At 42.0% G+C, this 24,116-nt stretch overlaps 1 protein-coding gene across 1 annotated transcript in view; it reads right to left on the bottom strand.

Moving 5' to 3' along the window:
- Positions 1 to 24,116, bottom strand: part of C2H20orf194 (chromosome 2 C20orf194 homolog) — a 441,211-nt gene that overhangs the window by 160,261 nt on the left and 256,834 nt on the right. The window contains exons 18-20 of the mRNA XM_030190991.1: positions 19,018 to 19,088; positions 13,274 to 13,324; positions 3,470 to 3,557 (exon numbers count right to left, since the gene is read on the bottom strand). Coding sequence (XP_030046851.1) covers positions 3,470 to 3,557; positions 13,274 to 13,324; positions 19,018 to 19,088 — 210 coding nt within the window. The remainder of the gene's footprint in view (positions 1 to 3,469; positions 3,558 to 13,273; positions 13,325 to 19,017; positions 19,089 to 24,116) is intronic.

Raw genomic sequence — 24,116 nt, 5'->3', positions numbered from 1 at the left:
CAGGCAGAGTGGAACAAGCGGAGCAGCAGGACTGGAACAAGCTGGAGCAAGCTGAAACAGACGGACTGGAACGAGCTGGGAGGAGCAGGATAGGAACAAGCTGGAACAGACAGACGGACTGGAACGAGCTGGATCAGGCAGACTGGAACAAGCTGGGGCAGTTGGATTGGAACAAGCTGGGGCAGATGGACTGGAATAAGCTGGAGCAGAGAAGAGCAGAGCAGCAGGACCGGGACAAGCTGGAAAAGATGGACTGGAGTAATCATAAGCAGAAGAGAGCGGAGCAGCAGGACCGGAACAGGCTGGAACAGACGGACTGGGGTGAGTTGGAACAGGCGGACTGGAGCAGGCTGGAGCAAATGGGCTGGAACAGACGGACTGGGGGGAGTTGGAACAGGCTGGAGCAAATGGGCTGGAACAAGCCGGATCAGGCGGATTGGAACAAGCTGGAGTGGATGGTCCGGAACAAGCTGGAGCAGAGCTGAGCAGCCGAGCTAGAACAAGCAGGAACACGCTGGATCAGGCGAGCCAGAACAGCTGGAACAGGTGGACCAGAGCAGGCTGGAGCAAATGGGCTGGAACAAGTTATTCTGTTCCCTATATGGAGCATTTATCAGCGATCTTAGGCTGATTTTTTTCACATCCTATGGAAAACTAGCTGGCTTTCTTCTCAAGTACCCAGACTTTTATGATGGATACCCCTGATGCAGGCAGTTCTGTGCCAAACACTGTCATGTTGCATTATATATATTTCTTATTTAATAACATTTTTGTGCCTATTTCAATAGAAGATACTGTTCACTTTTTTTTTTTTGGCCCCAATTTTAAAAACTCCAAGCACAAAGTGAAGCTGTGAAAATTCAATAAGGATTCTCCATAAACAGCTGGATAAATCAGACTCTCTAGTGGGTGACATAATCCAATGATAACAACATAGACAGCTGCTCTCTAACCTCAGAAAGACCAAAATGTCTGTACCATAGGTACTCTACCAATGTACTCAGAGAACATTGCACCAGAGCAACAATTTTTTAAAATTTGAAACCATATACTTCCTGGCGGAGACCTTTCAAGAAACAATCAGACAATCCTACATTTCTTATCAGAGGGGAATATACTAACTGGCATTCAACATCCATGCCAGAAATGGAACCACCATTGTGATTTCATGGCCAAAAAGAAAATACAGAAAACTATACTGCTTTTTTGGTCTTCATAGGTATACCAACCACCTATGACATGTCCTGTTTCACTTTCTCATCTGTCCTGGAGATCGGTCGGATGGAGGGGTAGAGGGAGGGAGGGAGGGAGGGAGGCATAAAGCAGATCTGTACCCCAATCCAGTATGAATGCATATTCAACAACAATAAACCTTTGTTTCCAGAAAAAGAAGAAGAGGGGAATGTTAGCGCTGTCTTTCATTGGAAATAGGTATATACCAGGAGACCCCCCAATGAGAGGTGTTAATTAGTTACCTATAATTGAGAGTCTATTCATAAGGATTCAAGACTATAGTCCTGTAAATGAAGGTGGACCTGGAGCCTGGATAAAAACAGCCACGAAGTGGGTTAAATTTGAAGCAAAATAATTTATTAATGTGCAGGGAACAGGTGTGTGACCTGCTCCTTTCACAGGAGGGGAAAAATAAAACAAAAGTTGATCCTTGGAATCAAGAATTTTTTCCCATGGCCTGCTTCTGCAGGGCCAAAGCATACACTAGATTGTCTCTCTCAAAAGGCAGCAAAAACAGTTTCACTCATGCCTGGGTCCCCCAAGTTAAAGTTCTGCCTTCCAAAGTGCAGCATAACCAGGCCTGACTGGGTTCCAGATTTAGTTTCTATAGGATTCCAAGAAAAGCTTGGCCAACCTGAATGGTGCGTCTTACATTTAGGTTATGAAGACATATGTTGGTGGTATCTTGCCTGGGCCCTGCCCTCCCTGTTCTGTAGTATGCTCTTTAAGGTAGCTCTGTGGATGCCTTTATAATGAAAAAATAAGTCTTACTGCCATGTTTTGAAAAGACTGAAGTTTTTCCAACAAATATTTAGGGCATCCTAAACAGATTATATTACAATATTCTAGTTGACCTAACAATAAAGCTTGCACCAACAAGTGAAATTGATCCTTCTCAAAGAATTTATGGAGAGAGCAAAGTTTTCTCAATCTATAAAGGTTTTCTTAATGAAGAAATTAACCTGATGTTATAAAGCACTATCTAAATAAATTCACAATATTCTTATAACCAATGCAAGCTTAAATTCTGATTGATCAATAATAATGGAGGACAGGTTGGGATCAGGAAAATAATTAAGATATAAAAATTTAGTTTTCTCGGTGTTCAGTTTCAATTTGTGTGCATCTAATCTTCCACCATACTAATAGCATTTTTAATGACGGAAGTCTCTGATTAAATGGAATCAGAAGGTTGATATCATCTACATAAATGAAAGGCAAAAAAAACCCATGCTCCTGACGTATTAATCCCAAAGAATGCAGAAAAACATTAAACAAGCAGGTGACAATGGTGAATCCTGTAGAATACACAAGGGTTACTCCATTGCTCTGAGAAACAACCAGCCATCTTAACTCTGTATGAGTGCTTGGTAAGCAATTCACAAAACCAATTATAAACCTGACCAATTATCCCTGCTTCCTCAAGAGTGCATATTATATTACATTTCTGCCGCTCCAATCCTCAATACCCACACAGCTGAATGAAAATACTTAAAAAGCATCCGCAACCTAAAAGAATCCTTAATACTTTTGAGTACTAAACTCTGTGCTCTCCACAGTAAGACTTAGATGGCAAATATATCATTAAGGCAACAACTTTCTTTTATTCTTCTAGTGGAGTGGAGACGTGGCCTAGTGGTTACAGCACTCGTTTTGACATCCAGAGGTGAGGTGGCCAGTTCAAATCCCACTGCTGCTCCTTGTGATCTTTGGCAAGTCACTTAACCCTCCATTGCCTCAGGTACGAACTTAGATTGTGAGCCCACAGGGGACAGAGAAATACACAGTGTTCCTGAATGTAACTCACCTTGAGCTACTACAGGAAAGATGTGAGCAAAATCCAAATAAATGCAAAAACTAAAAACGAATCTGTTGAGCTAATGCTCAAGTTATCTCAACATTTTTAAAGGACTTAGCTCTCTAGGAACCCTACTTTTCTATACTATTTTATGAAACAAAGTAAACAACAACATTTTATTTCTAGTGGCATTATTGGGTTCACATTATCAATATAGAGTCATAATTAACTGGACCTCGTCATTAAATATTTGGGACCATTTCATTTTGATGTCATAAAGCTAAGTGGCCTAGTGCACAGAACTAAATGAGAATTGTGCAAGAAGACATGCACTTAAATAATAGTCGGCTCTGAAAATAAAAATGATTTTTCCAACAAATGAACATTATAACAACTTTTCAATGTTGTATTTTCACTTTAAAAATGCATAACACTCACCTTCATCGGGTCTGGTCTGCACATTGCTTGAATATATATATGCATCATCTCCACCTGTAAGGAAAGTGCCAAGGAAGGATTCTTCACCCTAAGAATTAAACACAGTTTAGATGTGTAGTCTGTCAGTTAATGCTATGATCACATTTTATTCTATAAAGGATTCTTTTCCTCATATCAACAAATTAAACTCTTGTTGCTAGCAGTAACTTTATATCTCATATCTTGGTATTCCAAAACACTAATTTAACACAAAGCTGTTGTTTTGTGACCTATGCGTAACATATTCTTGGCTACCATCGAATTCACACTGAATAAATGCACAAATTACCAGAAAAGGGTGAATTACTAAACTGTAAATCAGAGCCAGAGCAAATGCCACATAATTTGCCTCTTGTAACAGAATTCCAGAAAAAGTATTTATGCTCCCTTCTGATTTTCCCTATTATTGCATATATTACAATTATTATATGCTGGTACTTTTTCTGTCCCTAATGGGCTCACAATTTGAGCGTTCTACCTGGTGCAATGGAGGGTTAAGTGACTTGCCCAGAGTCAAAAGGAGCTGCAGTGGGAACTGAACCCAGTTACCCAGGTTCTGAGCGGACTGCAATAATCACTAGGCTACTCCTCCTCCACACTGAAAGATTTCTGATCTTTAAACATAATAAACAGAAATAAAAAAAGCAGAAAAGAAAATAAGATGATACATTTTTATTGGACTAAATACATTTTTTCATAAGGATGACCCTTCTTCAGATCAGAAATGAGCAAATGTCAACAAATATCAGAATATATAAGTAAAACACAAAAGCATTCCAATGACAGTCTCACAGGAAGAGGGTAGGGTGAGTTAAGTGAGAAACAGGGAGAGATAGATGGGTGATAAGAAGGTGACAAAGCAGTATAATTTTATAGCTTATAACGGGAAAGAAACCCAGATCTTTGAACAAAGTATAATATTAAAAGGAACCTGAGTGAATACATAACACAGATTTTAAATTATTATTTCTTTTATTTAAGGAACAAAGTTATCCAACGCCAATATCACCCACATGAAAAAGTAACTGCCCCCTTTGTTAATCAACTGACCAAATCTGATTGATAATTAGATTAAGCTGATTGAAAAGAGCCAGGCATTATTTCAGTCCGCCCTGTTAACTCTAAACTTCACTATTTACTGAAACTTACCATAAAAGTGTGAAGTAGTCAATCACAAATTTTTTTACAAGAATGCTATGTCAAACAAACACATTTGTGTGCCCTGTAGGTGAAACAAGTGAAGCCATGCTTGCTTGAACTATAGGGCACATGAATCTATTTATTTGACATTATAATACTGTCACTGTGTGGAACTGAAACAGGAAGCTTTGCATTGCTGTAATGACTTTCTGACCCCTGATGCAGGCATTTGCCGAAACATGGGTTGCATCGAATCCAAAATCTGCTTCCTCCAATCCTTGGCTTCATCTCGTTGTTCTGCATACTACAATTACTGTTCAACAGCTGGTTTGTGTTGTTGTTTCCCTCTGGTCTGCTTTGTTCTATAAGAATGTTATGCCATGATCGAAGGAAATTCCCGAAGAGATGAGAAAAAAGGTTGTTGAAATACGTAAGTCTGAAAAAGGTTACAAAGCCATCTCTATAAAGCTCTGGGACTCCATCGAACCACTTTGAGAGCCATTATCTTCAAACAGAGAACACAAGAAACAGTGGTGAATCTTGCCAGGAGTAGCTGGCCTACCAAAATTACTCCAAAAGGGTGCAGCAACAACACACCCAAGAAAGCGCAAAACATCACAGAAGAATATCCAAAGAACTGCAGGCCTCTCTAGCCTCAGCTAAGGTCAGTGTATACGACTCCACACTAAGAAAGTAAGTGGGCCAAAACTGGATACATGGGCATCCAAAAGTTAAATAGCACCTCTTAAACAAAAAAACAAAAAAAAGAGCTTGCTCTTCTAGGGTTAATGCCCCCTGGTTTGATTCCAGTCTTCCAGTAATTAAACAACAATGCTGCTGCGTAGCTCATCAATGGACCAAAACCCAGGATTCTGTAATAAATACAGTCTGGAGAAAAGCGGTAGGAAATTATAAATTCTCAGGCTAAACATGCTTATTACAATTTGTTAATTGATTCAGTGGCTTCTAATACTAAGCAGTTGTTCCAAATTGTAAATTCATTTATAAAGCCAGAATGGACATCGGTCAAGAGCACCTATAGTAAATGATTTTGACAAAGTTTTTCAAGACAAGATCAGTATATTGTTTAACAAATAACTTTAGTTCCTGAAGAGCTGCCTGAGAAGATATGCTTGGATGCTCAAGTTTTGGCAACACCATTATCTAGTCACAATTTGCCATACCAAGCATGGAGGAGTATTTGGTCCTGTTTAACAGGTTTTCTAAATCTTGCTGCAGGTTAGATAGCTGCCTAAGGACTATACTAACAACTGCCTTCCCACTGTTCAAGGTCTGGCTTTACACCATGATTGTTGCCCACCTATCAGCAGGTCAGTGTCCATCAAGTCTGGGTAATGTGAAGGCGATGCGAAGATGCGAAGGCGGTAGAACGAGAGGACATGAAATGAGATTGAAGGGGGGCAGACTCAAGAAAAATGTCAGGAAGTATTTTTTCACAGAGAGAGAGAGTAATGGGTGCTTGGAATGCCCTCCCGCGGGAGGTGGTGGAAATGAAAACGGTAACGGAATTCAAACATGCGTGGGATAAGCATAAAGGAATCCTGTGCAGAAGGAATGGATCCTCAGGAGCTTAGTTGAGATCGGGTGGCAGAGCCGGTGGTGGGAGGTGTTAATTAATAAAGAGAGGCGGGGCTGGTGGTTGGGAGGTGGGGATAGTGCTGGGCAGACTTATACGGTCTGTGCCAGAGCCGGTGGTTGGGAGGCGGGGATAGCGATGGGCAGACTTATATGGTCTGTGCCCTGAAGAGCACAGGTACAAATCAAAGTAGGGTATACACAAAAAGTAGCACATATGAGTTATCTTGTTGGGCAGACTGGATGGACCGTGCAGGTCTTTTTCTGCCGTTGTTGTCATCTACTATGTAAAGGCCCCTGGCTTAGATCCAACCCAAGCAAATAACTATTGTCCTATAGCAAACATTCCGTTATTTGCAAAAATATTGGAAAACCTAGTCACCAGACAGTTGCAAGACTATTTACATCAGCATTGTCGCTTTTATAAACCCATTCTGGATTTAGACAAGGTTTCAGTACCAAAACTCTACTTAATTCTTTAATAGCTCAAATCACACACTTTTTTTTCCTATAAATGAGCTGATATTGGAGGTTTTTTTTTTTTTTTGTTACAGCATAGTGGTCACTTGTTTAGGAAGACGTTATTTGTTGTTTTTAGCCAGATTAGTCTATGAGATTTTAAATATTGTTATTTCCTAGGGTTGGCCTAGTCTCTTTTTTATATATTGCAATCCGATCCATACTGATCCAGAATATGGTTTGTAGTGTAATATAAGTTTTATTGTAATTGTAAAAAAAAATTGTAATATCAAACCTTATTTCACATTTGCAAAAACACACCTGGATAATTCCTAAGCCTTTTGAGATAACGTTCTATGGACAGACAAGTCAAATTGGAACTCTTTGGACAACATAGGTCCCCATTATGCCTGGCATAAAGCAAATACAGCATTCCACAATAAGCACACAGTGGTGGTAGTGTGATAGTATGGGGAAGTTTTGTTGCCTCAGGATCTGGAAGACTTGACATTATTGAAGGAACCATGAATTCTGCATTTGTATCAGAAAATTCCTAAGGAAAATATCTGGTCATCTATCCATGAGCTGAAGCTGAAGTGTAACTGGGTTATGCAGCAAGATGATGATCCACGACACAAAAGCAAGTATACATCTTAATGGGTGAGGAGAAACACAATTAAAGCCTTGGACTAGCCTAATCAAAGTCCTGACTTGAACACAATAGAGAGATGATATGGCATGACCTGAAATGAGCAATTCATGCACAAAAGCCTACAAATGTGTCTGAATTAAACCACGCCATAATGAAGAGTCAATTAAGATTCCTCAACAGTGATATAAAAGACTGATATCAAATTATAGGAAGGGTTTAGATATAATTATTGCTGCTAAAGGTGGTGCAACAAGTTATTAAGTTTAGTGGGCAAAAACATTTTCACGAGTGATGTGTGTCTTGGGTAACTTTGTTCCTTAAATAAATGAAGTAATAACTTAGAAAAATTCAGGCTCCTTTTGCCTCATATTACCCTTTGTTTGAAGATCAGAAACCATTCAGTGTGACATACATGCAATAAGGGACATCAGGAGGGAGGGGGTAAAAACATTTTCACGTTACTATGAGCAGTATTTTTTTTTTTATTGTTGTGCTACAACCCCAGAAAGCATGCAATAATGTATTTTCCTTTGTTATACATTTGGGGCATACAGAGATAAGAACAAAGCCTGCCTTGTGTGCCTAAATTTAACAGAAGTATGCTTGATGAAGAATCCTAAACTGACATTTGCACAGGCATGCACTATGCGCTTGAGTTGGAATCTTGTTCATCAATGTTTGAACAACAGAGGAAGTTAAGGGGTGTCTGGGGTCATCTCTCCATCATTTTATTAAATCACTGTAATCTCTGTGTAGATTATATTTATATCAAGCCTGATGCACCTCTGAATCTAACAAACTGTGAGGAAAGTCCTCCTCAAAAAACCTCTAAACTATCGGCTTTGCCCATCTAAGGAATTTAGGCAGTGTGACAGCTGTATGTATGCAAAGTGGTTATCCTTTTCAGTGGTTGTATGTTGTTGTAGTAGTTCAGCATAGGGCTAAAGGTTGCCATTCACTCCCAAAACACTGGACCTCAAATTCCTAGGAACCTTTTCAGCCTCAACTTGTAGGAAATAACAGACATGCTGGGAAAAGAAATATTCCTTTATGTTGAATTACCCAGTCCTTATAAAGTAAATGTATAGGGATATGTTGCATAACATACAACCATCTGGGACAGAAGATCATGAAGAACAGACTAAAACCTACCACTTAAAGAGAGAAGGGGTGACCAACTAGTCAACTGCAATCTTGTCATTATTATCAACTTATTCATACTGATCTTATAAAGATGATGAGTATCAGAGAGCAATTCTATACCTAAATACCTGAAGAAGCCACTTTAAAGAGAACTCACCTACCCATCCCACCAGATCATCTGTGGGTAATGCCTCAAATTTGGACAAATTTAACTTGAAACCTGAAAAGTCTCAATACTCCCTAAAACTCTCTATTAAAGCTGGGAGGAAGGCCGAAGGCTCAGTAACATGGAGAAATAAATCATCTGCAACGACAACTATCTTAAATTCCTGTCTTCCGATTTGTATATCTTTAATATATGTGTTAGCTATAATTTCTCTTAGAAGGGGATCCAGAGTGAACACAATTGTTAAGGGAGACAAGAGGCATCCCTGCCAGGTATTTCTTTGAATAACTATTTGCTCTCAAGTCACCCCATTCACCCTTACTACCACATTAGCTTCCTTATATAGGGCTCTAATCGCATCACTAAATCTCTCATCCATGCCATAACTCCTCAGCACACTAAACAGAGGTCGAATCCCCTCAGTCAAAGGCCTTCTCCACATCAAAGCTAATGAGAAAGCTTCTCTCAATCCTGAGCCTACCTCCAAAGAGGTTCAAATTTTCCAGATGTTTTTGACTGCATGGCAGTTATCAAACCAAGTCCACTGGTGAATCTGCTATCAGATGTGGAATCACTTGAGTCAATCTATTAGCAAGGTCCTTGGCCAAGAGCTTGGCTTCATAATTCAGTGAAGACATCAGCCTATAGTACACTGGGCCCTCGGGTCTTTATCTGGCTCGGGCATCACTAAGATTTGGGCCACCTGTAGTGTGGATGCCAGTATCCAAGTAGTTATAACCATATTTAACTTTGCAGTAATGGGCTTACCCACTACCTCCTTCAATATCCTACAAAGGTCCCCTCAATATCTGTCATGGCCTGGTGCCTTGTACTGAGGGCTGTGCTATACAGCCCAGCCCACCTCCTCTTCTATTATGAACACATTAAGGAACTCCCTGTCCTAATCAACTCCTCAAGGATACTAGGTTGATATCACTCTCCAATGTGGCCTCTGTTAGTATATATATTAGAGAAAAAACTCCTGAAACATTGTACTAAAGGCCTGATCATTCCGCATCTCCATCCCATGTTTATCTTTTAAAGTGAACATCCTACAACTTCCCCACCCCCCTTTCCTGGCTTTTTACCCAATGTTTACTAGGTCCTAGATGTAATTATTTCTTATACACTTATCTCCACAATATTTTCCAACTTTTACAATTTAATTCAATTTTTTGCCTCAGTAGTGCTCATTTGCCAATGAATTATTTTTATGGCAATTCATTTAGCACCAAATTCTTCATGAGCTCTTAAGCAATCATTTTGATGATATATTAAAGCTTTAGACACATCTTAATAGATAGTCAGACTGGGGGCTCAAAACTGTCCGACATGCATGTTTCGTCTGCTAGGCTGTGTCAAGGACTTCCCCTAAAAAATTAAACAGAAAGACGTCTCAATACATTAGGTATGAGTTGTATCTTATCTACTCATACAAAATGATTTCGTTGACTGATCACTGAGACCACGGTGAGTCTGACGTCGGTGCCGGGCAAGATGGTGGAGGCTATTATTAAGAATAAAATTGCAGAGCATATACAAAAACATGGACTGATGAGACAAAGTCAGCACGGATTTAGTGAAGGGAAGTCTTGCCTCACCAATCTAATGCATTTTTTTGAGGGGGTAAGCAAACATGTGGACAATGGGGAGCCGGTTGATATTGTATATCTGGATTTTCAGAAGGCGTTTGACAAAGTGCCGCACGAAAGACTCCTGAAGAAATTGCAGAGTCATGGAATCGGAGGTAGGGTATTATTATGGATTAAGAACTGGTTGAAAGATAGGAAGCAGAGAGTAGGATTGCGTGGCCAGTATTCTCAGTGGAGGAGGGTAGTTAGTGGGGTCCCGCAGGGGTCTGTGCTGGGTCCGTTGCTTTTTAATGTATTTATAAATGACCTAGAGATGGGAATAACTAGTGAGGTAATTAAATTCGCCGATGACACAAAATTATTCAGGGTCGTCAAGTCGCAGGAGGAATGTGAACGATTACAGGAGGACCTTGCGAGACTGGGAGAATGGGCGTGCAAGTGGCAGATGAAGTTCAATGTTGACAAGTGCAAAGTGATGCATGTGGGTAAGAGGAACCCGAATTATAGCTACGTCTTGCAAGGTTCCGCGTTAGGAGTTACGGATCAAGAAAGGGATCTGGGTGTCGTCGTCGATGATACGCTGAAACCTTCTGCTCAGTGTGCTGCTGCGGCTAGGAAAGCGAATAGAATGTTGGGTGTTATTAGGAAGGGTATGGAGTCCAGGTGTGCGGATGTTATAATGCCGTTGTATCGCTCCATGGTGCGACCGCACCTGGAGTATTGTGTTCAGTACTGGTCTCCGTATCTCAAAAAAGATATAGTAGAATTGGAAAAGGTACAGCGAAGGGCGACGAAAATGATAGTGGGGATGGGACGACTTTCCTATGAAGAGAGGCTGAGAAGGCTAGGGCTTTTCAGCTTGGAGAAGAGACGGCTGAGGGGAGATATGATAGAAGTGTATAAAATAATGAGTGGAATGGATCGGGTGGATGTGAAGCGACTGTTCACGCTATCCAAAAATACTAGGACTAGAGGGCATGAGTTGAAGCTACAGTGTGGTAAATTTAAAACGAATCGGAGAAAATTTTTCTTCACCCAACGTGTAATTAGACTCTGGAATTCGTTGCCGGAGAACGTGGTACGGGCGGTTAGCTTGACGGAGTTTAAAAAGGGGTTAGATAGATTCCTAAAGGACAAGTCCATAGACCGCTATTAAATGGACTTGGAAAAATTCCGCATTTTTAGGTATAACGTCTGGAATGTTTTTACGTTTGGGGAGCGTGCCAGGTGCCCTTGACCTGGATTGGCCACTGTCGGTGACAGGATGCTGGGCTAGATGGACCTTTGGTCTTTCCCAGTATGGCACTACTTATGTACTTATGTACTTATGTACCATCACTTTTCTGTCAAGAGACTTACTACACAGCATAGGGTGAAGCCTACACCTTTGGAGCTAAGCTGGGGGGGCATATTCCACTTGTCTGAACTGGTCTAGTTGGAAGGTAAGGAATGGAGTCAGTAGTAGAGAGCCCCAAAGGTCTGTATTGCGAACTGTGCTGGGTAACACTCAGAAGTGATCTGGAGATAGGAGTGATGAGTGAGGAAATTAAATATGGAGATGACACAAAATTATTCAAAATTGTTAAAAAGGCAGAAGACTGTGAGGATTTACAGATGGATATTGTGAGACTAGGCAATTGGGTATCTAGATGAAAGATCAAATTAATGACCAGGAGGTCCGAAATAAATCTTAAAAAGTTTTTTTTTCCAAAGCAGTACATAATGAAACTACAGAATCTGTTCTCAAGGATATGGTCAAGACATCTAAGACCAGTAGGGTAAAAGAGAAGTTTGGACAAGTTCCTGCAGGAAAAGTGCTTTAAAAAAATATTAACCAGATAGACTTCTGAGACATATTGCTCATTTTGAAAATGAGCTATGAGAAAAATATCCACTTTTTTTGGGATCTGCCGGGTACTTGTGACGCAAGTCTGGCTCGACAAGCTTAATGAACCTTGGTGTCAACTTGGTATGGCTTTTCTTATGCTCAGTTTCAGGAACGGGACTATGATTCCTAGAGGAGGACCAAATCATCCCAGACACTTGACTACCATCAATAATGGCAATGCTATCCAGTCCTCCAATTTTGAAACATCATAGACTCCCTCTGTTCTTTTATTTTCACCTTGCTGTTGCCCATTTTATAAAACAGTATTTACATCTCTACGAAATCAACTTATTACTTAAATTCACACGATAGCTTAGTCATCCTTCACAGTGGCTCTGAAGGAGCTCCAAAATGGAGAACTCCTTAGATCATATGCCTATATTTGCTACAATTCCCTAAAAATTTTAAATGAGCACTTTGGCATGTTTAGATGACAACACAGCACAAAAACCATTTGGTTTCTAGGCTGGCCAAGCACCACTTCTCCTCTTCCAACTCTGGGCTACTGCGGGGTCCTCCTCAATCAAAACAGCTCCCACCATCACTATAATTCTCTTCCCAGTGTAAACAATTTAAGTTCTTAATACTCAAACGTAAGGTTCCAACTCAAGGGAATAATTTTTCTGTCAGTTTATCTTATATGAACTAATTCATATTTCAATTCCTTCAGATTCTCTTAAGATTACAAAAGCCTCCACTTCAACCACTTTGTGAAACAGAAATAAAGGCTACCAACTAGAAAATCCATCTATTTTGCCAGAATATTTATTTACCTTTGATCAGCAGTTATTTTCAGTTTACAGTTAATAAGTAAGGCTTCTAGTTTTAGGTTTAATCAAAAAACGCTGATAAACACCCCAATGCAATTTTTTAAAAGTGTTTAAACACCTGAAAAATATCACTACAGTACTTCTCTTAGTACTCTATCATCTCCCAAGGTTTATCTTGTATATTCCACTAGGTTTTTGTGCTTTTTGTACGCTATCAACTGCAAAGTGATTCAACTTAGATTTTGATTCCACCAATAAAGGTACCCAGACACATAAATTTTGATATTTTAAACCCTCAAAAAAAACCATCCAATTTATGAACACCACGGATAGAAGGCTTAGTAATGATCAATAATCACCTTCATAGTCTGCAAAGCTTTTTCAGACCGCTTCACTTCATCATCTTCAACCTGCAAAACAAAATTTGATTCAAAATTATATCAAAATTGAAATAGCTCTTGCAAGAGAAAGTGTAAAATAAATTTTATATTAAAGTACTGACAGGCTCCTTTGTTCTAGGCTTTAATAAAAAGACTACACTAAAATGCATTACATTGTTGGGATCACGATGAATGTCTAACATCTCAACTAGTAAAAACGTATTTGCTAAGCATGAACTATGAAATTCAATTACCAACATAATGAAACTTGTACTATGACAAGTACTATCCTACAATCTAATGGTTCAAATCCCACTATCCTGCTTATAATAGAAAGAGAAAAACGCCTATATTGCGACCCAAATCAGGAGATGGGCGTCTTTCTCCCGTGGGCGCCGAAATCGGTATAATCGAAAGCCGATTTTGGGCGTTTCCAACTGCACTCCGTCTCGGAAACGGGTAAAGGTGACGGGGGCATGTCGGAGGCATGGTGAAGGCGGAACTGGGGCGTGGTTATCGGCCGAGGAGATGGGCGTCTTTAGCTGATAATTGAAAAAAAAGGCGTTTTTACCGCGATTTTGGGTCACTTTTTGTGGACCCTTTTTTTTCACGAACAAGTCCCAAAAAAGTGCCCCAACTGACCAGATGACCACTGGAGGGAATCGGGGATGACCTCCCCAGACTCCCCCAGTGGTCACTAACCCCCTCCCACCAAAAAAACCCTACTTTAAAAACTTTTTTTCCAGCCTGTATGCCAGCCTCAAATGCCATACCCACCTCCGTGACAGCAGAATGTGTTCTATCCTCTGACAGCCTTTCCCTGGTTCTGATGTGGCTCTCGGGTGAGTGTGACACCTTTTCTGTTATGCGCACTGCAGAGTCACATCAGCAATGCATTGTGGTGGGTGTAGAGTATTGGGCTCCGTGATTCCAGTAGCTTGTGTTAAATGCTCACGATGTTGGTAGTTGGTAGGCTCTACTCCCATGGTGCTTTTCCCCCTGCTTACTGGGTCAGAGTGTGCCCTGTTTTGTTTCCGGTAGTCCATGAGGTAGTGGCCATTTTTGTAAGACAGTTTTAGATCCCTTTCACGTGTTAGCCACGTTACAGAACTTAGTTCTTACCTTGAATGTTGCTGAAAGAGGGCATTGTACAGCATTCTGCCAGCTCTGACCTACTGCTAATCTCAGTACCAGGGAGACTCGTTGCCTGTGGGGCACAACCTCTGATCTGCAGTTAACTGTGAGTAAGCGTGCTTATTCCAATAAAGGACGTTTTCGGAGAGATTAGTCTTCAGGTGTCAACTGGTGTGCCAATCTTATATAGCAGCAACAAGTCCTAGAGGCCTGTGTGTATGCAGGTCCCTGGAGCACTTTTAGTGGGTACCACAGTGCGCTTCAGCCAGGTGGACCCAGGCCCATCCCCCTTACCTGTAACACTTGTGCTGGTAAATGGGAGGCCTCCAAAACCCACTGTACCCACATGTAGGTGCCCCCTTCACCCCTAAGAGCTATGGTAGTGTTGTACATTTGTGGGTAGTGGGTTTTGGGGGAGGGGGTTGGGTGCTCAGCACCCGTGGTAAGGGAGCCATGCATGTGGGAGCGTTGTCTGAAGTCCACCGCACTGACCTCTAGGGTGCCCAGTTGGTGTCCTGGCATGTCAGGGGGGCGAGTGTACTACGAATCGTGGCCCCTCCCACGACCAAATGGCTTGGATTAGGACGTTTTTGAGCTTGGCGTTTTTAGTTTCCATTATCGCTAAAAAATACAAACGCCCAGCTGAAAAACGTCCATTTTTTTCGAAAATACGGTCTGTCCTGCCTCTTCACATACCCGTTTTCGGACATAGATGCCCATGGAGATAGGCGTTCGCGTTCGATTATGCCCCTCCACGGCTTTTTGTGACCTCGGACAAGTCATATAACCCTCCACTGCCTAAGGTACAACCTTAGACAACAGCCCTCTCCAGGGACCGGAATATACCTAACTATACCTGAATGTAACTTGCTTTGACCTACAACTGAAAAAGATATGAATCCAAAAAATACAAAAAACAGGTCAAAACAAAATGACAAACAAATACCAAATGAGCTTCAAAAATATTCAGGGTTTCCAACCCTTAAGTTTTTGCGGTTTCTATATGGGTGCACCTAACAAGACTGGACATGGAATAGGTATTCTTCAATGATAGCAGATCAATAAACTAGATATCAGCGTACCAGCATCAAGCTGGTTCCAGAACTTTCCGGAAAGATATTTACAAGTATACACAGATTCCCATGCATTCATAAACTTGCAATTTCTTCTTTTTCACATCTAGCAAAGCTCAAAGAAAAAAAAATAAGAGAGAGACCAACTCCCAATGAGGTTGTGGGTGGGGTGTACACCTTAATGGCCTGCTCTTATAATAATAATAATAATAAATTTAATTTATAACCTGCATTATCATAAAATTGTAAGCAAGGAACAAAATTACATATTTTATGAAATAACACATTACAAGCAATGCATCTACTAAAGGTAAGCAAGAGCTTTAATGAAAAGCAGGCAAGTGGCACGCAAGCATTCTCTAGTGAATGCTAGTCATCAAATAAAAGAAACAAAGAATACAGAAACATTTGTGCAGGCATCAATTGAGAAACTGTTCATTTTATGTGATTTTCCCCCCCAAGGAAAGCAACCCACAATGAAAATTATGCCCAAAGGGAATTGGGCTACATTTCACAAACATGACTTGAAAAAGTAACACTCTAAACCAGTACTTCTCAATATTTTATGGCTGTGACACCAAGATCGTGGCCAAATAAAATTGTGTGACCTTCTGGAGGTGCAGAATAATACATAGTAACATAGTAACATAGTAGATGACGGCAGAAAAAGACCTGCATGGTTCATCTAGTCTGCCCACGATAAACTCATATGTGTATACCTTACCTTGATTTGTACCTGTCTTTTTCAGGGCACAGACCATATACGTCTGTCCAGCAGTATTTCCTGCCTCCCAACCACCAGTCCCGCCTCCCATCACCGGCTCTGGCACAGTCCCCGTTTAAGTCTGCCCTCCCCTATCCTAGCCTCTCAACCACCAACCCCTCTTCCCCCCCACCCCCACCCCCCTCCCCCCCGCCACCCAATTTCAGCTAAGCTTCTGTGGATCCATTCCTTCTGCACAGGATTCCTTTATGCCTATCCCACGCATGTTTGAATTCCGTTACCGTTTTCATGTCCACCACCTCCCGCGGGAGGGCACCCCAAGCGTTCACCACCCTCTCCGTGAAGAAATACTTTCTGACATTTTTCCTGAGTCTGCCCCCCTTCAATCTCATTTCATGTCCTCTCGTTCTACCGCCTTCCCATCTCCGGAAAAGATTCGTTTGCGGATTAATACCTTTCAAATATTTGAACGTCTGTATCATATCACCCCTGTTCCTCCTTTCCTCCAGAGTATACATGTTCAGGTCAGCAAATCTCTCTTCATAAGTCTTGGAACGCAACTCCCATACCATCCTCGTAGCTTTTCTTTGTACCGCTTCCATTTTTTTAACATCCTTCGCAAGGTACGGCCTCCAAAACTGAACACAATACTCCAGGTGGGGCCTCACCAATGTCTTATACAGGGGCATTAAAACCTCCTTTCTTCTGCTGGTCACACCTCTCTCTATACAGCCTAGCAACCTTCTCGCTACGGCCACCGTCTTGTCGCACTGTTTCATCGCCTTCAGGCCCTCAGATACTATCACCCCAAGATCCCTCTCCCCGTCCGTGTCTATCAGGCTCTCCCCACCTAACACATACGCCTCCCTTGGATTTCTACTCCCTAAGTGCATCACTTTGCATTTCTTCGCATTGAATTTTAATTGCCAAACGTTAGACCATTCTTCCAGCTTCTTCAGATCTTTTTTCATGTTTTCCACTCCCTCCGGGGTGTCCACTCTGTTGCAAATCTTGGTGTCATCCGCAAAAAGGCAAACTTTACCTTGTAACCCTTCGGCAATGTCACTCACAAATATATTGAACAGAATGGGCCCCAGCACCGATCCCTGAGGCACTCCACTACTCACCTTTCCCTCCTCCAAGCGAACTCCATTTACCACCACCCTCTGGCGTCTGCCCGTCAACCAGTTCCTAATCCAGTTCACCACTTCGGGTCCTATCTTCAGCCCTTCTAGTTTATTCAAGAGCCTCCTGTGGGGAACCGTGTCAAAAGCCTTGCTGAAATCTAAGTAGATGACGTCCATAGCACGTCCTTGATTTAATTCTCCTGTCACCCAGTCAAAGAATTCAATGAGATTCGTTTGGCACGATTTCCCTTTGGTGAAACCATGTTGTCTCGGATCTTGCAACTTATTGGCTTCCAGGAAATTCACTATCCTTTCCTTCAGCATGGCTTCCATTACTTTTCCAATAACCGAAGTGAGACTTACCGGCCTGTAGTTTCCAGCTTCTTCCCTATCACCACTTTTGTGAAGAGGGACCACCTCCGCCATTCTCCAATCCCTCGGAACCTCTCCCGTCTCCAAGGATTTATTAAACAAATCTTTGAGAGGACCCGCCAGAACCTCTCTGAGCGCCCTCAGTATTCTGGGGTAGATCCCGTCCGGCCCCATGGCTTTGTTCACCTTTAGCTTTCCAAGTTGTTCATACACACTCTCTTCCGTGAATGGTGCTCTATCCACTTCATTCTCAGGTGTACTTTTGCCAGTCCCTCTTGGTCCTTCCCCAGGATTTTCTTCAGTGAAAACAGAACAAAAGTATCTATTTAGCAAATTGGCTTTTTCCTCATCATTTTCTACATAGCGTTTTGCTGTATCTTTTAGTCTCACAATCCCCTTTTTAGTCTTTCTCCTTTCACTAATATACCTGAAGAAGTTTTTGTCTCCCCTCCGTACATTTCTAGCCATTTGTTCTTCCGCTTGCGCCTTCGCCAGACGTACCTCTCTCTTGGCTTCTTTCAGTTTCATCCGGTATTCCTCCCCGTGTTCCTCTACTAGAGTTTTTTTGTATTTCTGGAACGCTAACTCTTTAGCCTTTATTTTCTCAGCTACTTGCTTTGAAAACCATATTGGTTTCCTTTTTCTCTTGCTTTTATTTACTCTCCTTACATAAAGGTCTGTGGCCCTGTTTATTACTTCTTTCAGCTTGGACCACTGTCCTTCCACATGTTGTGCGTTTCTCGCAGCCCATCAGCTCCTTCCTCAGGTATTCCCCCATTTTGTTAAAGTCAGTTCGCTTGAAGTGATGCACCTTTGGGGAGCCCACCCAGGTCGGGACCTCAAACATGGGTTTTGTGACTCCATTTGGCGTCCCGACCCACAGTTTGGTAAGCTCTGCTCTAACCCAAAGACAGAAGGCAATGTAGACAACAGTGGAACAGGAAAAGATAACAAATTTTCATGCATTTCCTACAAGTATGTGTATGCATGCATAACATGGTATTGGTGTGATCAAAAGTATATGCAAACTTTAACACTGCATTGACTCTTATTTGTTGCAAGGAGTACATGCTGCTTCCTATCTGCAGCATATAAAAGATGCATTCCCCTTTATAATCCATTATTAAAGGCTCTTCACACTAGTAACATGCTATAAAAAGTAATCTGGCAAGGCAATATTTATTTTTTAAATCAAAGGACAAGACTTAATTAGTGAAACAAACCACTCAAATTTAAGAAATATTTAAAATATATTAACAGTTTAGAGAAGATGTAAGTATGTTTCATACTAACCAGCCAAGAAACGAATCTAGGTACAGCAGCAGTCAGGATGATGTAAGTGCTTTCTGAAGTAACACTGCCATCTAGAGGAAAGTAAGAAACATAATTGTCTTCATTAAAATCAAACAGACAAACCCCCAAAAAAAACAAAAAACGAAACACCTTTCCCTCACAAAGGGAAAAAAAAAAGTATGCTTTCATACTAATATTCCAAGTATAACACCCTGTTTACAAAAGGAGTCCAATGGGATAAACATCAAAACAAAGTAATGCTGCTTACCTGTAACAGTGTTTTCAAGAAACAAGGGAATTGTTCAGTATGATGGGTGCACTGAGAGGACCTTTTTAAAAATCTTACTAGGGAATTCTTAGAAACCCCTCTGGTTATGCATTGTAGTCCCTATGCTCCTAAAGCAGTCAATCATCAGTCATAGAAATGTGGGACTCTAACTAAGGGTTATCTCCAATTAAAAAACGGAAGAATAAGAACAAATTAATTTCCCAAAAGGGTGAGAACACTTTAGTGGTCTAGGTGGCATTTTCAGGTGTGTTTCACATGAAGTATACTGCCTATTCTGGAGGGTCTGTCTGTCCATCCACCTGTCTGCATATAAGAATAATACCACCAATACCTAATGAGTTTGTTCTTTCAGTACCATGGAGTGTAACCATGCGGTGTATACCATCTGATCCAGGTGATTTACTATTCTTTAATTTGATGATTTGGCTCAGTACATTTTCCAGGTTTACCGAGATTTCTATCAGCTCCTCCGCATCGTCACCTTTGAAAATCATATCTGGTACAGGTAGACCTCTTAAATCTTCTTCCATAAAGACCAAGGAAAAGAATTCATTCAGTCTCTTCCCTATAGCCTTGTCCTCCCCTGAATGCTCCTTTTCTTACTTTATGATCTAACGGTTCCACAGATTCCCTCACAGACTTTCTGCTTCTGATATAATTTTAAAAGTTATTACTATTAATTTTTGCTTCCAAGGCAATTTTCTCTTCACATTCTCTTTTGGCCTTCTTTATCAATGCTCTGCAACTAACTTGCCATTGCTTATGTTGCTTCTTGTTGTCTTCATTCAGATCTTTTTCTTTCAGCTCTAATAGCCCGTTTCACTTCTCCCTTTAACCATGCTGCTGTCGTTTGCTCTTCTTTCCACCTTTATTAATATGTGGAATACATCTGATCTGGGCTTCTAAAATGGTATTTTTAAACAACTTCCATGCTGGATTTAAAGTCCTAACCTTGTAGCTGAGCCTTTCAGCTTTAAAAAAAAACATTTTCCTCATTTTATCATAGTTACCCTTTTGAAAATCAAATGCTGCTACATTAGATTTTCTTAGTGACTAAACTCCAGTTATTAAGTCAAATCTGATCATGTTATGGTCACTGTTTCCCAGCAGACCCAACACCATTACCTCTTGTACTAAGTCCTATATTCCACTAAGGTCTAGATCTAAAATAGCTCCCTCTCGTCTGTTCCTGGATCAGTTGCTCCAAGAAGCACCCATTTATTATGTCTATGAAAGTCACCTCCCTAGCACTCCCTGATGTGGCATTTAACCAGTCAATATAGAGGTAATTTGAAATCACCCATTATTATACTGTTACCAAATTTGATAGCGTTTCTAAATTCTGTTAACACATCTTCATCTGTCTGATCATTCTGGGTGGAGGAGGGTAGTATAGTCCTATGCAGTGCTTTTTTTGTGCCGGTACGCAACGGTACGGCGTACCGGCACCTTTTTCTCCTCCTCCCCTCCCCTCCCATTATTTCCAGCGATTCTCCGCCTCTCTCCTGCCCTCCCATCGACGTGCAGCGATTTTTCCGTCCCTCCCCTGCCCTCACCTCTCCCATATCCAGCGATTCTTCGTCCCCCAGCGTCCTCCTTCACTGCCTGCCAGCCAGCGTCGGAGTCAGAAGCGAACGGTGCAAGCAGCGATTGGCTGGCAGCGTCGTAGCTTCCCTCTGCAAGTCCCGTCTATGCGTAAACAGGAAGTTGTAGGCGGGACTTGCAGAGGGAAGCTACGATGCTGCCAGCCAATCGCTGCCTGCACCGTTCACTTCTGCATCCGACGCTGGCTGGCAGGCAGTGAAGGAGGACGCTGGGGGACGAAGAATCGCTGGATATGGGAGAGGTGAGGGCAGGGGAGGGACGGAAAAATTGCACGTCGATGGGAGGGCAGGGGAGAGGCAGAGAATCGCTGGAAATAATGGGAGGGAAGGACAGGGGAGAGAGAATTGCTGGACATGGGAAGGGCAGGGGAGAGAGAATGGCTGGACATGGGATGGGAGGGAAGGGCAAGGGAGAGAGAATGGCTGGACATGGGATGGGAGGGAAGGGCAGGGGAGAGAGAATTGCTGGACATGGGATGGGATGGGATGGGAGGGAAAGGCAAGGGAGAGAGAATTGCTGGACATGGGAAGGGCAGGGGAGAGAGAATTGCTGGACATGGGAGGGAAGGGCAGGGGAGAGAGAATTACTGGACATGGGAAGGGCAGGGGAGAGAGAATTGCTGGACATGGGAAGGGCAGGGGAGAGAGAATTGCTGGACATGGAAAGGGCAGGGGAGAGAGAATTGCTGGACATGGGATGGGAGGGAAGGGCAAGGGAGAGAGGATTGCTGGACATGGGAAGGGCAGGGAAGAGAGAATTGCTGGACATGGGAGGGGCAGGGAAGAGAGAATTGCTGGACATGGGAGGGAAGGGCAAGGGAGAGAGAATTGCTGGACATGGGATGGGAGGGAAGGGCAGGGGAGAGAGAATTGCTGGACATGGGATGGGAGGGAAGGGCAGGGGAGAGAGAATTGCTGGACATGGAGGAGAGAATCGCTGGACAGGGAGGGGAGGACAGGGAAGAGAGAATTGCTGGACATGGAGGGGAGGGCAGGGAAGAGAATTGCTGGACATGGAGGGGAGAGAGGAGAATCGCTGGATGGGGAGGGGAGGACAGGAAAGAGAGAATTGCTGGACATGGAGGGGAGAGAGGAGAATCGCTGGACAGGGAGGGGAGGACAGGGAAGAGAGAATTGCTGGACATGGATGAGAGGGGAGAGAGGAGAAATGCTAGAAATGGATGGAGAGGAGAGCAGGAGATAGAGGAGAATTGCTGGACATGGATGGATGGAGGAGTTAGCTAGGAGAGAGGAGAAATGCTGACTTGGATGGAGGAGAGGGGAGAGAGAATTATTGCTTTATATGGATACAGAGGAGGGAAGAGAGATGACAAATGCTGGACATGGATAGAGGGGAGGAGAGAGGAGAAGTGCTGGACATGAATGGAGGGGAGGAAAGAAAAAAGAAGATGCACATGGATGGAGATGAGGGAAAGGGAAGAGGAGAAAAACTGCACATGGATGGAGAAAATAGGCAAAAGCTGGATCCATGTTATACCTCCTCCAGTCAATTCCATGGAGGAGGACCCAGCTTTTACTTATGGATGCAGGGCAACAAAAGAAGAAGAAAGGAAGAAAGTAAAGAAATAAATGGAAAGGAAGCCCTGGAAATGGAGTTAAGAGAACAGATAGCAGCAGAATCAGAGACTGGGACCAATATGGATAGAAAAACAAAGTCACCAGACAACAAAGGTAGAAAAAATCATTTTATTTTCATTTTAGTGTTTGGAATTTGTCTTATTTTGCACTGGGTATACTGGAGCTGTAACAGCTTACAGAAATTATTTATAATGAAAAAAAATCACATTATTTTTTTCCTATACTAGTTTAATATTTTCAATGATGTCTGTTTATATGCGCCATGGCTGGTATAAGGGGTGTGACTAATGTGGGTGTGGCTATAATAGGGGCGGTGCCATGTGTGGTGACCCCGCCCACAATGAGTACCGGCACCTTTTTTTCTACAAAAAAAGCACTGGTCCTATGTACATATTCTTTCCCTTCACACATGGAATTTCTTATTCAATCTAACTCCTACATCTAAAAGCAATCATTTCTAATGACCATTAATAAAATTTTCCAACTACAAAGACTCCCAAAAATAAGTTCCTTCCCCTGAAAAGTAATGACATTTACATGGGTACTTAAGAAAAAGGTTGCTCCCAGTGATATCACTCGAAGATTCCACGTTGCTATTTCACGCTTTTTATTTTGACTGACTCAATTCCCTCTTTAACCTACAGCGCACCCCACCCACCCCCCAATCTGATCCACTATCATTGCAATATAATTTATACCCTGGTAACACAGTGTCCCATTGATTTTCCTCCTTCCACTAGGTCTCAGATACCTATTATATAGACCTCTTAATTTAGTGCTATATACTCTAACTCTCATATCTTATTTTTTGGGTTCTAACACTTGTATACAGACACTTCAAAGTGTGTTTTTTCCTTGCATTTACAAGTTGCTTAGAGGGTGACAGGGATAATTTGTAACCTTTACTCTGTTCTACACGTAAACACTCCTGGCTTTCTTTCATCTTTGTTGAAACCTCTCGTTTGGGATTCCCTAAATGTCCTGTTATAATAATCTCACTTTGAACCATGCCCTCCTAAGCGACTGTCAGCTTCCCCTGCCCCCTCCCAATTCTGATCTAAAAGCTGTTGTATCTCCTTTTTAAATGTTAGTGAGAGCCGCCTGGTTCCATCCCAGTTAAGGTGTAGTCCATCCTTTCAGAATAGGCTCCCCCTTCCCCAGGATTTTGCTCAGTTCCTAACAAATCTAAATCCCTTCTCCATGCACCATTATTTCATCCACGCATTGAGACTTCGGAGCTCTACCTGCTTTTTGGGTCCTGCATGTGGAACAGGGAGCATTTATGAAAATGCTACCCTGGAGGTTCTAGATTTTAGTTTTTTTTTTACCTAAGATCCTAAATTTGGCTTCCAGTACCTCCCTCCCACATTTTCCTACGTCATTGGTACCCACATGTACCAAGACAGCTGGCTCCTCCTCAGCACTGTATAAAATCTTATCTAGGTGACATGTGAGGTCTGCTATCTTCACAGCAGATAGTCAAGTAAACAAGCAATTCTCACGTCCACCAACCACTCAGCTATCTACATGCCTAATGATTGAATCTTCAACTACAACAGCAGTCCTAACCCTTCCCTCCTGGGCAGAAGCTCCTGAAGACACATCCT

This window comes from Microcaecilia unicolor, chromosome 2, assembly GCF_901765095.1.
Source record: "Microcaecilia unicolor chromosome 2, aMicUni1.1, whole genome shotgun sequence".
Lineage (NCBI taxonomy): Eukaryota > Metazoa > Chordata > Amphibia > Gymnophiona > Siphonopidae > Microcaecilia > Microcaecilia unicolor.
This window is presented reverse-complemented; position numbering and strand designations above follow the sequence as displayed.